At 44.4% G+C, this 15,375-nt stretch overlaps 1 protein-coding gene across 1 annotated transcript; it reads left to right on the top strand.

The window, feature by feature from the left end:
- Window positions 1–129: 129 nt before the first annotated feature.
- Window positions 130–14,723, top strand: SLC60A2 (solute carrier family 60 member 2). The gene is given in 6 exon segments (XM_077904889.1): window positions 130–268; window positions 360–577; window positions 2,550–2,718; window positions 4,247–4,363; window positions 5,646–6,859; window positions 6,861–14,723. Coding segments are annotated over 6 exon segments (1,914 nt in total). The 3' UTR covers window positions 6,918–14,723.
- The last annotated feature ends 652 nt before the right edge of the window (window positions 14,724–15,375 follow it).

Raw genomic sequence — 15,375 nt, 5'->3', positions numbered from 1 at the left:
ACGTGACCCCGCGCGGCCCCCGGGCGTGCTGAGGGGCGGGCGTCGCGGCCCTGACGCGGGGCGGCCCCCCGGGGGGGCGGGGCCTGGAGGGGCGGGGCTGGGGCTCGGCGGCCGGTCCCTGAGGCGCGGATGGGCCGCCGCGCGGGGAGGCGGGGCAGGAGGCGGGGCCGTCGTGTGGGGCGGGGCCTCCGGGCCTGTGGGGGGCGGGGCCAGGGCTCGGCGGCCGGTCCTCGAGGCGCCGCCAGGCCTGGAGGGGCGGGGCCTCCGGGCCTGGGGGCGGGGCCTCCGGGCCTGGGGGCGGGGCTCGGCGGCGGGTCCCCGAGGCGCGGCGGGGCGGCCGCCTGAGCGCTTCTCCGCAGCCGCCGAGCTGGAGCTGGAGCTGGAGCTGGACGTGCGCGGGGCCGGGGCGCCGGCTGCCGGGCAGCGGCTCCTCCAGGCCGCGGCCGCAGCGGAGAATGAGGCGGCGGCGGCGGCGGCGGCGGCGGCGGCGGCGGCGGGCTCCCGGCGGGGCCGCGGGGCCGGGCGCAGGCTGCGCTGGCTCATCACCGCGGTGCTGTGCGCCGCCTTCCTGGGGCTGGTGAGCGCGGGGGCCCGAGGCTGCGGGGCCGGGGCGGGAGGTTCGCGGCTCGCCTCCGCCGCCCGCCGGCTGGTGACCTTGGGCGCGGTCGTCGGCGCCGGCCTTCGGGGCCGAATCTGCAGAACGGGCACAGCCCCGCCGCCCGAGCGCTGTTCAGTGCGAAGTTGGTTTTCCCCCGAGATCTGGGCAGCTCCCCGGGGGGGGGGGGGTCGGGTGTGGAGCCCCTGCCCCTCCAGCCCACGCAGATGCCAAGTTATCCCCCAAAGCTGCTTCCCTGGGATTTCCTCTTCCTTGTCTGGCCAGATTCAGCCGACTCCTTATGTTTGCAGGTGGAGGAAACAGGCCCCGAGAGGGAAAAGGACTTTTCTGCACCACGCAGCCGGCTTTCCGTGCGGGAGCCAGGAATAAGCTCTCGTTCTGCCCGCAGCCGTGCACAGACAGACCTTTAGGTCCCCCGCGTCTTCCTTAGAGCAAACTGCAGGGCTAGAAGCGCCTTCTTCTTCTTCTTCTTCTTCTTCTTCTTTTTTTTTTTTAGATTGTATTTATTTATTCATGAGACACACACACGGAGGCAGAGACAGAGGCCGAAGCAGGCCCCACGCAGGGAGCCCGACGTGGGACTCGATCCCGGGTCTCCAGGGTCACGCCCTGGGCCAAAGGCGGGCGCTCAACCGCTGAGCCCCGCAGGGATCCCTAGAACCGCCTTCTGACACCCCCGTGGCTGCCCCACGACTCCCTTATTTGTGGAGGTCTCCCTGTCATCCCCGGCCTGATGAATGGGGATCTTGGGGATTCACTAGGGTGAGTCCTCTGAGGACAGTCATCCCTGGTCACTCAGCGTCTTTCTCTTGAACCACAACGGATTCTTGGAGGATTTTGATGATCTGAAAAAAGAAAAATCATTGCAGGGCACTGGTGCCAGGTCCTGTTTTGGGTGCTTTGCAGGCAGGAAGTGATTGGATTGCAGATGCAGCTCAGCCTCCCCTCCCCATACCAAGTGCTTGCTCAGCTCTCAGTTTGGGACTGCTCCGGCTTGGGCAGGACGCACACCCAAGTGTTTCAAGCAGAGCAGTCCAATTAATATATATATATATATATATATATATATATATATATATATATATATATATATTTTTTTTTTTTTTATGATAGTCACAGAGAGAGAGAGAGAGAGGCAGAGACACAGGCAGAGGGAGAAGCAGGCTCCATGCACCGGGAGCCCGACGTGGGACCCGATCCCGGGTCTCCAGGATCGCGCCCTGGGCCAAAGGCAGGCGCCAAACCGCTGCGCCACCCAGGGATCCCTAGCAGTCCAATTAGAAGGAATTCTTTTTTTTTTTTTTTTTAAGATTTTATTTATTTGACAGTAAGTGAGTGAGTGTGCATGCACAGGCAGAGTGGCAGAGGAGTAGAGAGCCTGACACTGGGCTGGATCCCAGGACCGCGGGATCACCACCTGAGCCCAAGACTGACTCAACCAGCTGAGCCACCCAGATGCCAGTAGGATAAATTATTCTTGAAGCATAGACCCATTAGAAACATTAAAAAAATTATTTATTTATTCATGAGAGACACAGAGAGGCAGAGACACAGGCAAAGAGAGAAGCAGGCTCCATGCAAGGAGCTTGATGCAGGACTCGATCCTAGGACCCCGGGATCACGCCCTGTGCTGAAGGCAGCCGCTCAGCAACTGATCCCACCCAGGTGTCCTAAAAGTTTTTTTTTTTTTTAAGTTTCCAACAAATATTCTCTCATAGCTTGGGATTTGCTTTGAAGAAAAATCTAGGTTTAGAAATGTTTAAATTGTCTGTCTCCTGTGTATTTTGTGTGTATCAGAGGAAGGATACTGTGCAACCCAGAAATACTGCCGTTTTGACAACATCAAAAACCAGGAATAATATTTTAAGCTGCCACATAGGCAGATGTTATTTTACTGATTGTAAATAAAAGATTTTGTCTTTTTAAATTCTAGGGAATGAGTGTTGCTATACTGGGACCGACTTTTCAAGATTTGGCAACAAACGTGAACCGCAACATTAGCAGTCTTTCTCTGATTTTTGTGGGCCGTGCTTTTGGATTTTTGAGTGGCTCTGTGATTGGTGGAATTCTTCTCGACAATATGAATCATTTTCTACTTTTGGGTGAGTAAAGACCAATTTTAGCTTTTTATGACTTTCAAGGAATTTACAATTTGTTTTTAAATATGAAATATGTTGTGTTTGACAACTCAAATGGGTAGTGTTTGCCAGGCATTCTCAGTGGAAATCAGGTCTCCTTGGTGCCTGTTTTCATCTCAGCAGTTATAGGGAATCTGTGCTGGGCCACTCTGGAAATTTAGATTAGCCCTAGAATGTGTCACTATCCTTAGCCTTCCTGGCTCTCAGTGTAGTTTAGGCGCCACCCCTAGGATCACATACTAGTCCAAAGAACTCTGCCTGTCAGGGTTTAGGGCTGATCTGCTGGAGCCACCATAGGTCAGAAGTGAATTCCTTGAACTTGCCCCGGCTAGACCCTGGACTGAGAATGAAGGTGGGAAGTACTGGGGGCAAAATGACATAGGCTAAATTTTTGTCTCGGATGCGCATATTAATGATGCTTCCAGACCTCTCTACCTCACCCTTGAATTAGATGGCAAAGCTTTTAACTTGCTCTTTTTTTTTTTTTTTTTTAAGATTTTGTTTATTTATTCATGAGAGACACAGAGAAAGGCAGAGACACAGGCAGAGGGAGAAGCAGGCTCCATGCAGGGAGCCCGATGTGGGACCCGATCCCGGGACCCCTGGGTCGAAGGCAGGCACTAAACCGCTAAGCCACCCAGGCATCCCTAACTTGCTCTTTTTTGAATAAATAGACACGTTGAAAGAAAATCTGGATTAATGAGATAAAACTGCTTTGGAAGTAAGGAGAATAATTTACTCTTGTTGATGAATAAATGAATAATCACTCAGATTTCCCAGGTGGGTTGAGAACATACAGATCTCTTGTATTTCCTTCCCTACTCTCAAGCTAAATTGCTTAATACATTTCTCCTACAAACTATTGTAACAGCATTTTATTTTTCTCCTAATTTTTAATTTATTATTTATTTATTTTTTTTCTCCTAATTTTTTAATCTCATATCTAAACGTCTCTTTTTATTTATTTAAAAAATATTTTTAAAAAGATTTATTTACTTATTCATGAGAGACACAGACTGAGAGATAGAGGCAGAGACACAAGCAGAGGGAGAAGCAGGCTCCATGCAGGGGGCCTGATGCAGGACTCGATCCCGGATCCCGGGATCATGACCTGAGCCAAAGGCAGGCGCTCAACCGCTGAGCCACCCAGGCGTCCCTTAACATCTCTTTTAAAAATATGAAATATTTAAATAAATAATTTTTGCATTATCTGCTTTGCTATAAAACTTTGCCCTGTAGGATGTGGTTTGATTATCAGCAATGCTGGAAATGTACTCATTTTAGGATAACTTATATTTTATGGTCCATAAAGATTAGGAAAGCTTGCAAAGGAAATAACTGTTTGTAGATGCTGAACCTCTCATTCACTTACTGTTACTCAATTGTAATTTGACCTGCTTTGCATTTATGGGAGGGTTTATGATGTTGACTTGATTCACGACTCTTTGTGTGAATACTGTTTTTTATAGCTGACTTTTACCTTTCTTCTCAGGAATGTCAATGTTGGCTACCACAGTTGGTCTTTATCTTGTTCCATTTTGTAAGACAGCGGTGTTATTGATCATCATGATGTCCGTCTTTGGTGTTTCAATTGGCATTCTGGATACAGGTCAGTGAGCCCTTCAGTGTCATCTCTGGGAATAGAGACTTTCTACTAGAAAAAGAGCAGGTGACATCAACTTGTCATTTGCAGTGTGAAATGACACCGACCTACCGAATTGCTCATGGGGTCACCCAGTCAGAACCACCCTCTGGCAACTCTTCTTCTTGCCAAGTAGGGTGCCTGCTTTTGAGCAGCCAACCATGGAGTGAATTTAAAGAATTTTGTTCAGTGAGAGATTATTGATTTACAGTATCCAAACAGGAAAGGGTCCCCCATGTGGGTAATTATGGTATAGGTGAGTGGGCTTCCATTTTGGGATAGAACTTTATCAGTGTAGTATGGGAGGAATTGATGGCTTAATAGGTTAAACCAGCTTTGGAACCGGATTTGGCTGAGGAATCCTAGAAGCAGCTATCCAATTTGAAAAGCACTCTGCCTTTTGAACTAAGAGAAACCTGTGCAGTATATTATTTTCCTTCTCTTTTTTTTTCCCCTCTCTCAAAAGCTCCTGCCTTCCTGCAGGAAATCCCCTCCATGAGTATTGGTATCTTATAAAACCTACTAAATAACATACTTGGCATTTGTCTACCCCCGAAACCCAGGTCTCTTCTTCCCCTGCTCTACTGTTACCTGATAGGTTGGGGATATTTTATACCTTAGGCTTAGTTTGGTTGTGAAATTATGGGGTACAATTGTATGTTTATCTGCAAATATGTTTTTTTTTTTTTTTTTTAAAAAAAGAGAAAGAGAAAACACAACATTTGATGCTTCTTGCCTTTTACTTTTGTTTCCTGTAATGGGCCCAGCAGAATTCTACAGTGTTCAGGTTTTTGAACCTATGTTTTGCATCTACGAGATAGATAATTTTCCTCAACTGGTAATTTGGCCATTATCTGATGATAATATATATTGAAGATGTTTACAAACAAATAAATATCCACCTCTTTCCCACTCCCCGCCCCCCTCGCACCCCACCCCCACTCCCACCCCCGCCAGTCACATATTAAAACTGTCTTATAAAAAAAAGCCTTGGGCTACTGTGCCTGGCTCTAGGAGGTAGTGGTTTACTAGCTTGCAGAATCCATTTGTGACGATGTGATGTTACGATGCTTAGAATTCTCCGGTGGAATTCCTTGATCATAAAATTGACTGAGTTATAACATTTGATGACGGAGAATATCTTAGTCCTTGTGCCACAAAAAATATACTAATCCTCTTTCTGATAGTAATGAACTGTTTTTTGTTAAGTTACTATGATTAAATCATTTTCCTCATCTTTTGTTGGTAGGTGGTAACGTCCTAATCTTGGCTATTTGGGGGGACAAAGGAGCCCCACACATGCAGGCCTTACACTTCAGTTTTGCCTTGGGTGCCTTTTTGGCTCCACTGCTGGCTAAATTGGCCCTGGGCACGACGACGGTGTCTGCTGCAAACCACACAGAGGCCGACTCTAACCACTCTGCTCTCAACCAGTCATCTGAAGCGGACTCCGAATCTCTCTTCAGAGTACCTGACAATATGAATTTACTGTGGGCCTACGCTATTATCGGTACTTACATTTTTGTAGTTTCTCTCTTTTTTTTCGCTCTGCTTTTTAAGAAAAGCTCAAGGCAGGAGAAAGCCAAAGCATCTGCTCAGAGGTCTCGAAGAGCTAAATACCACAATGCCCTTCTTTGTCTCCTTTTTCTGTTCTTCTTTTTCTACGTTGGAGCCGAGGTAACGTACGGTTCTTACGTTTTCTCGTTTGCGACCACCCATGCTGGCATGAAAGAAAGTGAAGCGGCGCTGTTGAACTCCGTCTTCTGGGGCACCTTTGCAGCCTGCAGGGGCCTAGCAATCTTTTTTGCTACATGTTTACAACCTGGAACCATGATTGTGTTAAGCAACGTCGGCAGCCTGGCATCATCCTTACTGCTGGTGCTTTTCGACAAGAGCCCAGTTTGCCTCTGGATAGCGACTTCGGTGTACGGGGCCTCGATGGCAACCACGTTTCCTAGTGGTGTTTCTTGGATTGAGCAGTACACGACCATCCATGGGAAATCTGCTGCATTTTTTGTCGTTGGTGCTGCCTTGGGAGAAATGGCTATTCCTGCGGTGATTGGAATTCTTCAAGGGCAGTACCCTGATTTGCCTGTAGTTCTGTACACCATTTTGGGGGCCTCGATAGCCACTGCTGTTTTATTTCCCGTGCTCTATAAGTTAGCCACCTCCCCTCTCAATCAACAGCGAAAAGAACACAGAAAAAGCGAGGACCAGAAAGCTTTGCTGTCTAGTTCTGAGCTAAATGACTACGAGGAAGAGAATGAAGAAGAAGATGCAGAGAAATGGAATGAAATGGATTTTGAAGTGATTGAAATGAATGATACAATGAGAAATTCTGTAATAGAGACATCTAGAAATGTCCTGACAAAGCCCGTAGCTGAAATCTCCAGTCAATCCCACTCCAGTGCAATGGTGTTCGAGTCCTCTCCAGCTAACAGTGGCAAGTCCCCTGTAAGTCACCTTGCAAGAAACCAGTGTAAAAGGGACTAACGCCGAGAGAAGATGGATTATTTACTGACCTCCTTGAATAACCTCTGGTTCTAAAGAAGCCAGTTAAAGCAGAGCATTAACAGATTTTCAACATGCTCTGGGGATCAAAATTCCTAGGTCAGAGTATAGCAGATGCTACACAGTTTTGCAAGGTTCTGTAATTCCCAGAGTTTTCCATAAAGAATGAATGGCCTTGGTCTCATACAGCAGGGTCTTGTGAGGCTAGTGTTTGGCATGTGGCTGATGAGGTAATGTGTTACGATCTCCACCCCTCAGAGCACGCAGAGAAGGTGTTGTTGAGAAGCTGGGTGCCGTTCTCATAGCTTGAAACCCTCTAGTAGTTGAGCCGAGTAGCTGAACAAATGATCAGTCATCAGCATTCTATCAGGGAAGTTGAGGAGTGTTGTTTCATAAAAAGAACAACTTTGAAAACGGACAGAGTTTTATTCATTGCTTTGCCCTCGCTGTAGTGTTGCACCAGAGAATGCTCATGCCTCATTTGATTTCTGATTTCTGTGAAGAGAACACAGAGCAGGACCCCAGAGACCTGGCTGCAAACCTTGACTGCTGCTTACTAGTTTTCCGGCCCTGCACTCGGTCACTTTACTTGAGTAGGGCCTTGCTTATCTGTCTCCTGATCTGTGATTTTATCAGTGAAAGTGAGATGATTTTCAAACTAGGAATCCTTAAGTTTTAAAGTTTGTGCAAGAAAAAAAAAAGTTTGTGCAAGATGTCAGAAATTCACATGTGCCATCCATTCTTCATTTCAAATGAGAAGTGAAACAAAATTGATAGTTTTAAGAATACTACTGATTATGAATCTATGCCCGTTTCAGAGACTCCGTGTTTAATGACTATCCGCAAAACACATTTTTCAGTATTGTGTTTCATCAGTTCTAAGATGCACCCTTTTCTACCTTTTTTCCACAATTTTAACATCTCTGAAATCAGAATATGTCTTAAAGTCAGTAGTCACTTAACATCGTGATGAAATTTAATCGACAGTTTATCCGTATACATATCCAAAGCAATGTTGCATGTTACAATCAGTGTCTTACAGTAATTCATTCAATTAGGAGATTTTACTATTTTTACAGATATTTTAAAAAGAAAAGTTATTTTTATATGCTGATTTTCTTGATGTTCAAATGGGGTTTGGAGATGCAATGTTCCGACTTTACAGGCTGTTTCAGAGTTACTAGGTTAGTAATAGGGTGAGTAATTGGTAATGGAGTCTGAGTCTGAGCCTTGCTCTTCCAGGACTTGCTCCTCATTGCGTCCGGCTGGTAATCACATTGTAAGCGCTGTGAACTAGGCTGCAGTTTAATTTACAAAGAGGCACAGTCTTTTGCAGTGTTTGGATTATTTTTATCACCCATGCAGGGTTCTTCTGGAGTTTGAAATACCCGGGAGACCAAATAATGATTAGAAATGGGCTTGGTGGCTAGGAGTCAGGGATCGCAAAGGGTACTTCGCATGAGTGTGGCAAAGCTGGTGTGAGCTCTCTTTTGTTTTTTGTTTTTTTTTTTAAAGATTGTATTTATTTATTAGAGAAAGAGTGAGAACAAGAGCGATCACAAAGGGAGAGGAAGAGGCAGAAGCAGACTCGCCGCTGAGCAGGGAGCCTGATGTAGGGCTTGATCCCAGGACCCTGAGATCATGACCTGAATCAAAGGCAGAGGCTTAACTAACAGAGCCACCCAGGCACCCCGTGAGCTCTCTTTTGATAAAGCACTGATGGCAGCTTTTGTTTACTTCTCTTTACCACGTTTTATGGTGAAGAACATTTAATTTCTACCTGTTTGCATTCTTTGCCTTCTCTTATTTATCTAATTTCTACAAGTTTGCGTTTGTTTTTTCTGGAGTGAAATACAGTATCTGTTTTGACCACTGCCCATCCACCTTCTATACCACAATATGAGTTTGTATATAATCTAGCAATTTTAGAGAGGGCCGTTGGAGAAATTAACAGTAAAAATTCTATTCTTGCTCTTTTTTGTACTTTGCTTTTCTCTTAGCTAGACCTTGGAGACCACCTGTGTTCCATATATGCTTTTTCTCAGGTTGTTGGAAGTTAGGCAGTAGATGCTATTTGGCAGCTGGGAGGCTTGCTAGAACAGGGATTCAATCTGCAGCATCTACATTTAAGGGGTAGAAGATGTGGCTCAGGGAGAGAGGGACGATTATAAGAACATGGCCGGAAATTTGGAAATCCTCACTGGAAAATCCACTGGAGTTCCACAAACCAAAATGTGAATGGCTATATGAGATTACAGGCATTGTTAAAGTTTGATGATGTATTTCCATATTGGAAGGATAAGACTTAGTACAATTCCAAGAATTAGCATTCATTCTAATAATCAGTTCTTAGGTAGGTGTCTGCTGATGCACAAGTAGCCAATACTGAAGTATTCTATTGCTGAATAACAGATTTATCAGTTTACAACAACAGACATTTTTAAGTAGGCTCCATGCCCAGTGCGGAGCCCAGCATGGGGCTTGAACTCACAGCCATGAGATCGAGACCTGAGCTGAGATCGAGAGTTGGTTGCCTAACTGACCAAACCACCCGGGCACCCCAACAACAGACATTTTTTATCTCACAGTTTCTTGGGTCAGGAATTTGGGCATGACTTCCCTAGGTCTTCTGCTCAGTGTCTCATAGGACTGCAGTCAAGCTGTTGGATAGAGCTGTGCTCTTTTTTGGAGATTTGGGTTCTCTTCAAGTACCCTGTTATGTGGTTGTTGACAGTATTCAGTTCCTTGCTGTGGTTAGGCTGAGGCCCCTGTTTTTTGTCTGGCTGTGAACTGTCACCAGTTGGTTGACAGTTCACCATTCCTAGAACCAACCACCTAGGGCCATGCAGCCCTCTGCAGACCTCTCACAACATGGCATCCTATTTCTTCAAAGCCAGCAGGGGAATCTCTCACCTGGGTCTGCTAAGCTAAAGCCTTCTATAACATGATATAATCCCAGGAGTGGCGTCCCATCACCTTTGCCATATAATCTTGGCTAGAAGCAAGTCACGGTTCTACCCAAACTCAAGGGGAGAGGCTAGTACAGAGATGTGACTCATCTGGGCCCCCCTAGAGTGAGTTTGCTACAATCTGGTACCTGAAAAGCCGAGGTTCAAGAGAACTAAAAAGTTTGAGCTGGGGACAAGAAGCCCTCAGCAGTCATCACGAGTGATTACAGATACCAAACTGAGTGAGCTAGTGTGGGCGCGGAAGGCTCCCCGTATGGCAGGCCCACGAACCTGATAGAGGAGACTCTGTGGGGCAATAGATGGGTTCACTCAGAGTTAGGCACTTTTTCCCACTTGACATTTTATGGTCTTTCCCACTTTTAACTTGTTCAGATGCAGCTTTCTGTGAGGGAAATAGGTACATTTCACTTGAGTTGTATTTTCATAGTAAAGTCCAAGAACACTTTTGAGAGCATCTTTTGGTTACTCTTATTTTTTAAAGAGAAATGCTTTTTAAAAAATCAGTTTTTATCATAAAAATAGTGAAGATGTTAAAAAAAAAGTCATGCTGGAAGATTAGGGAAGTACATAAAAATGAAAGGGACAGGTATAAAAATTTATATCGAGTTTTTATTTATTTTTTTAAAGTAAGATCTATGCCCAGTGTAGGGCTTGGACTCACGACCCAAGATCAGTAGTTGTCTGCTCTAACAACTGAATCAGCCAGGTGCCCTTGTGTAAGTAATTTATAATTCTAAACACCTAGAAAATTTCTTAACATTTCTCATCAACATAATTTCCAGGGTAAAGGGATAAAAAAAAAAAAACTACCCCCTACCAGATAAAGTTTCAGAAACAACTTGAATTTTTGTGTCCAGATTGCATTAACACTGTAGCCAATGGACTGGTTATTTGAAGAATTGTAATTTATTAAAAAAACACACACACAACAAGCCTAATTGATCACTGTAGCAACACACTCCTGAAGACTCTGTGAGCCCGGGATTACATGTAAAGTGAGTTCGTTTCAGGTAGAACCATTAAATAATGAGGATAGCTGTCTCATAACCAGAACTTTTGGTTTACCATAGCAGTGTATCACTCCTGCCACTTAAAAGTTCTTTGTTGTTTGTTTGTTTGTTTTTAAGATTTTATTTATTCATGAGAGATACAGAGAGAGGCAGAGACATTGGCAGAAAGAGAAACAGGCTCCATGCAAGGAGCCTGATGCGGGACTTGATCCCAGGACCCGGGGTCACGACCCGAGCCATAGGCAGATGCTCCACCACTGAGCCACCCAGGGGCCCCGAGCTTAAAGTGCTTGATGGCAGTAGCCATGTCCCTCTGGGATACCCTGTATCTGTGTTTGTTACGTGCCGCTTGTTTTGTTCATAGTGCTGTGAATGTGTTTGCATATGTGAACTCACAGATATTACATGTGTTTCATGTTCTCCTACACTGGGGGGGCGCAGTGGGGGTAAAGGTAGTCGAGAAGAGATACAAAAAAGTTTATGATTCCAAGTTTGTTAGAAATGGCTCTTTTTTCATTGAAATTGTTATAGTGATTATTATAGATTTACATGCAATTGTGCGTAGGGTTTCTTTTGTTTTCTTTTTCTTTTTTTTTTTTTTTTTTTACAAATTTGCTGAGCAAGGGCTACTTGCTCAATCTGGAGGGTAGAGAACTAGACTAATGCTTCTCATAGTTTAATGTGCATTTGAATTGCTTATTAAAATACAGATTCTTTTTTTTTTTTTTAAAGATTTTATTTATTTATTCATGATAGTCACACACACAGAGAGAGAGAGAGAGAGAGAGGGGCAGAGACACAGGCAGAGGGAGAAGCAGGCTCCATGCACCGGGAGCCCGATGTGGGATTCGATCCCGGGTCTCTAGGATCGCGCCCTGGGCCAAAGGCAGGTGCCAAACCGCTGCGCCACCCAGGGATCCCCTAAAATACAGATTCTAATTGAATAGCACCTGGGGTAGGCGCTGGGATTCCGTATGTCTAACGAGCTCTTATGGATGGGGAGCTGTTGCCCTGTGGACTGACCACATTTTGGGTAGCAGGATTCACTTTTTGAGAGGGTCAAATTCTTTGCTACTTTTGGGAATTCAGTTTGTTTTGTTTTTGCTTTTCTTAATCTGACCTTAAATCTGTAGGAGTCTGTAGTTCCCATGCACCCCCTTCTCTCTCTTGCACACAAACTCTAGGACTCTATTCTGAATTCTCTTCAATCCTCTCCATTTACTGCACTGACTGTTGAATATTTATTTCTTATGTCTGTTGAATGCCTCCTATTTGGCAGTCTCTGTGAGAGGTGCTATGTGTACATTGGTGGAAAGGTCAGAAGGTTCCTGCCTCCATGGAACATACCCTCTATAGAAATACCGTCCAGTAGAATTTCCCACAGTGATGGGAATATTTTATATCTGCACTGCCAAGTAGCCACTGGCCACACGTGGTGAATTGACTCCTTGAAATACGGCTAGTAAGACACAGAAAATGGAATTTTTTAAAAAGATTATTTACTTATTTATTCATAGAGACAGAGAGAGAGAGAGAGAGAGAGAGCAGTCACCATGCAGAGAACCTGACGTGGGACTCGATCCAGGGTCTCCAGGATCACGCCCTGGGCTGCAGGCGGCACTAAACCGCTGCGCCCACCGGGGCTGCCCAGAAAATGAATTTTTTAATTTAAATATCTACCTTAGCTGATGGCTGCTATATTGGATAACATGGTCTTTTTTTTTTTTTTTTTAAGATTTTCTTTATTTATTCATGAGAGAGTGGTAGGGACACTCAAGAGGGAGAAGCAGGCTCCACGCAAGGGGTCCGATGTGGGGCTCTATCCCGGGACTCCGGGGTCACGCCCTGAGCCAGAGGCAGATGTGCAACCACTGAGCCACCCAGGCGTCCCTGGATAACACAGGTCTAGTGGAGGAAACAAGATATCAAACAAGTAATCACACAAGGTGTTTCCAGGAAGTCTTTATTTTGTTATATTAGAAATTTACAAGTATCTGGGGTCAGAAAGGTTGTGTTAGATGCCTTCTCAAATGGCATGATATAAATTATCACGGGACCTAAGGAAAGGTTGGTTTTACTGGGTCCTAATGGTAGACAGTGGTGTTTAGTGATCCAAAGGAGAAGCTTTGCCTTTCCTTGTGTGTTGTGGAAGCAAACCAAGGCCGGGCACCTTGGTTGTCAGGAGGATTTAAACCCCTTCCCTTTATGCACTTTGGCTATTTGGCATTTGAGCTAGGTTGAACTTGACTTGGATTTTTATTTAGCTATAAATAGTTTCATACTTAATGAGTTAAAATTTTATAACACTGAATTTTTGCAAAGAGAAGTTTTGTGCATTTTTTCCCCTGCATCTTCCAACATTTTTTGGTGATTGTCTTCATCATGTGTTGTCATGTCCTCTATTTTCTGCCTTGTTTCTTTCTTTCAGTTCTTGCAGAGAAGATCCCTTAGGTTCTTGCAGTGTAGTTGTTAATTCTTAATGTATTGTTTTTCTTTTGGCTTATATTTTTACTTGCAAAAATGCCTTTCGTGTCCGGTCTCTGACTTTATGGCAACTTGCCTTCGATGTGTTCGATTATGTTAGTTAATGGGTGGCCTGGAGAAGAGTTGAAGTTGTTCGATGACATGAGTGACTTAAGGTGGTGAGCTTTTTAGCCTCTGAACAACTTGTTGAGATTGCAAGGTGCTTTTTAAAATCATTTATTTTCAAGCGTGATAAAATAGACATAACATGTACCGTCTTAGCCATTTTTAAGTGTATAAATTCGGTGGCATTCCTACGCTCACATTATTGTGCAACCATAACTGCCTCATTCACAAAACTGAAACTCTGATGAGCACTGGGTATTATGCTATATGTTGGCAAATCGAACTCTAATAAAAAAATATACAAAAAAAACCCCAAAACACTGAAACTCTGTAACCCATTAAACACCGTATCTCTCCATTACACCCTCGTATGAGCCCTGACAAAAGAGCAGTCTACTTCCTATCTCTACAATTTTCACTACTCTAAGTACTTCATATAAATGGCATTAGACGGTATTTGTCCTATTGTGACCGGCTTATTTCACTCCGCGTATTATCTTCAAGTTTCATCCAGGTTGTAGCCTGTCAGGATTTCCTCTGTAAGGTGGAGTAATAGTCTCCTGAATGTATACTTTGCTTACGCATGTGTCTGTTAGGGACGTTTGAGTTGCTTCCACCTTTTGGCGATTGGGAATAATGCTGCTGTGAAAATTGATGTACACATACCTGTTTGAATTTCTGCTTTCAATGCTTTTGGGTGTCCCCACAAGTCTGACTGCTGGCTCATGTGTTAGTTCTGTTTTTAATGTTTTTGGGTGCTTTCATTATTTGACTTAGATATTGTCCTAAATCCGTTTTTCCAGAAGAAACTGGCTAGAGGAAGAAGATAGAGAAACCCATGCATTTAGTCATATTGCTTCAAACTCTAGGCAGACTTTTAGCCCATTATAATCAATCAGCTTAGTGTCACCCACACGCAGAGTAGTGAAAGGTTATGTCCGACATCTACCTCAAAGTTTTGTTATATTTGCTTTCAGTTTTTATTCAGTCATTGAGCAAGTGTTTGCGAGCTCACTTTGAAATCTTACCTGTAATGAAACCAAACCTGGACCTGTGGGAGGTTGTTTTTCTAGACCGGTTTTCACCAGTCAGTTTTGATTTGAGGGGCTTAACGGGGTAGGGATGGCCTTGTAGATTGATTACATCTGTATTTAAGACTGCTCACACTTACATGGCTTTGTACAATGAAAAAGCTTGTTTGAATAACATGTTGATATAAATAAATACCACTGTTGATTTAAGATAAAATTGTGTTTCATTTCATGGGTGCTTTGGCATCTCACCAGAAATTTGTCAAGAATATTTCCAGATTTTAGGTTGTGAGTGCTCCAAAAATGTATGTGGTAGTTGTCTTGGGTTCCTAAAGTGTGAATAGTGTGTTATTTTTAAGTTCACATGGATATTTTAGAAATGACATCTAACATCTTTGATGACCTCTAACATTTCTGGCTCCTCCGTTTCTCTTAAGTTTATGATCTAGTTTCTAAATTCACAAGTCCACCGAAGCAGCTGTTGCCAGCTGGGTATCTTAGTTCATGTTTTACCTGAATAATAATCTCCTAATTAAGAGGATTACAGTTATGTCCTTGTTTCGGGACGGAAAGGAAGTTTTCAGAATTGCACATCAAGCAGGAACTGGGGAGCTTCTCGTTGCTTCCCTTCTATAAAGAACCCGCAGCTGAAAGTGCTATTAGTGACCGCAGCCCTTTCTGTCTCGCTTAGAACAACTGTAGGGATAATCTGGTTAAATGCTTCTAGCCTGGAGCGTGATTCATGTGTACAGCAACGTCTCCACCCCCTTCACACTTTGCCGGAGCCTTGGGAGAAGTTATTTTTAAAGTGGGAACGTTTGAGCTGAGAGAAGTGAAATGGCACCCTCTCTCGTCCTAGCAGTAATGAC

Source organism: Canis aureus, chromosome 7, assembly GCF_053574225.1.
Source record: "Canis aureus isolate CA01 chromosome 7, VMU_Caureus_v.1.0, whole genome shotgun sequence".
Lineage (NCBI taxonomy): Eukaryota > Metazoa > Chordata > Mammalia > Carnivora > Canidae > Canis > Canis aureus.
The sequence above is the reverse complement of the archived record's forward strand: the minus strand, read 5'-3'. Positions and strand labels throughout refer to the sequence as shown.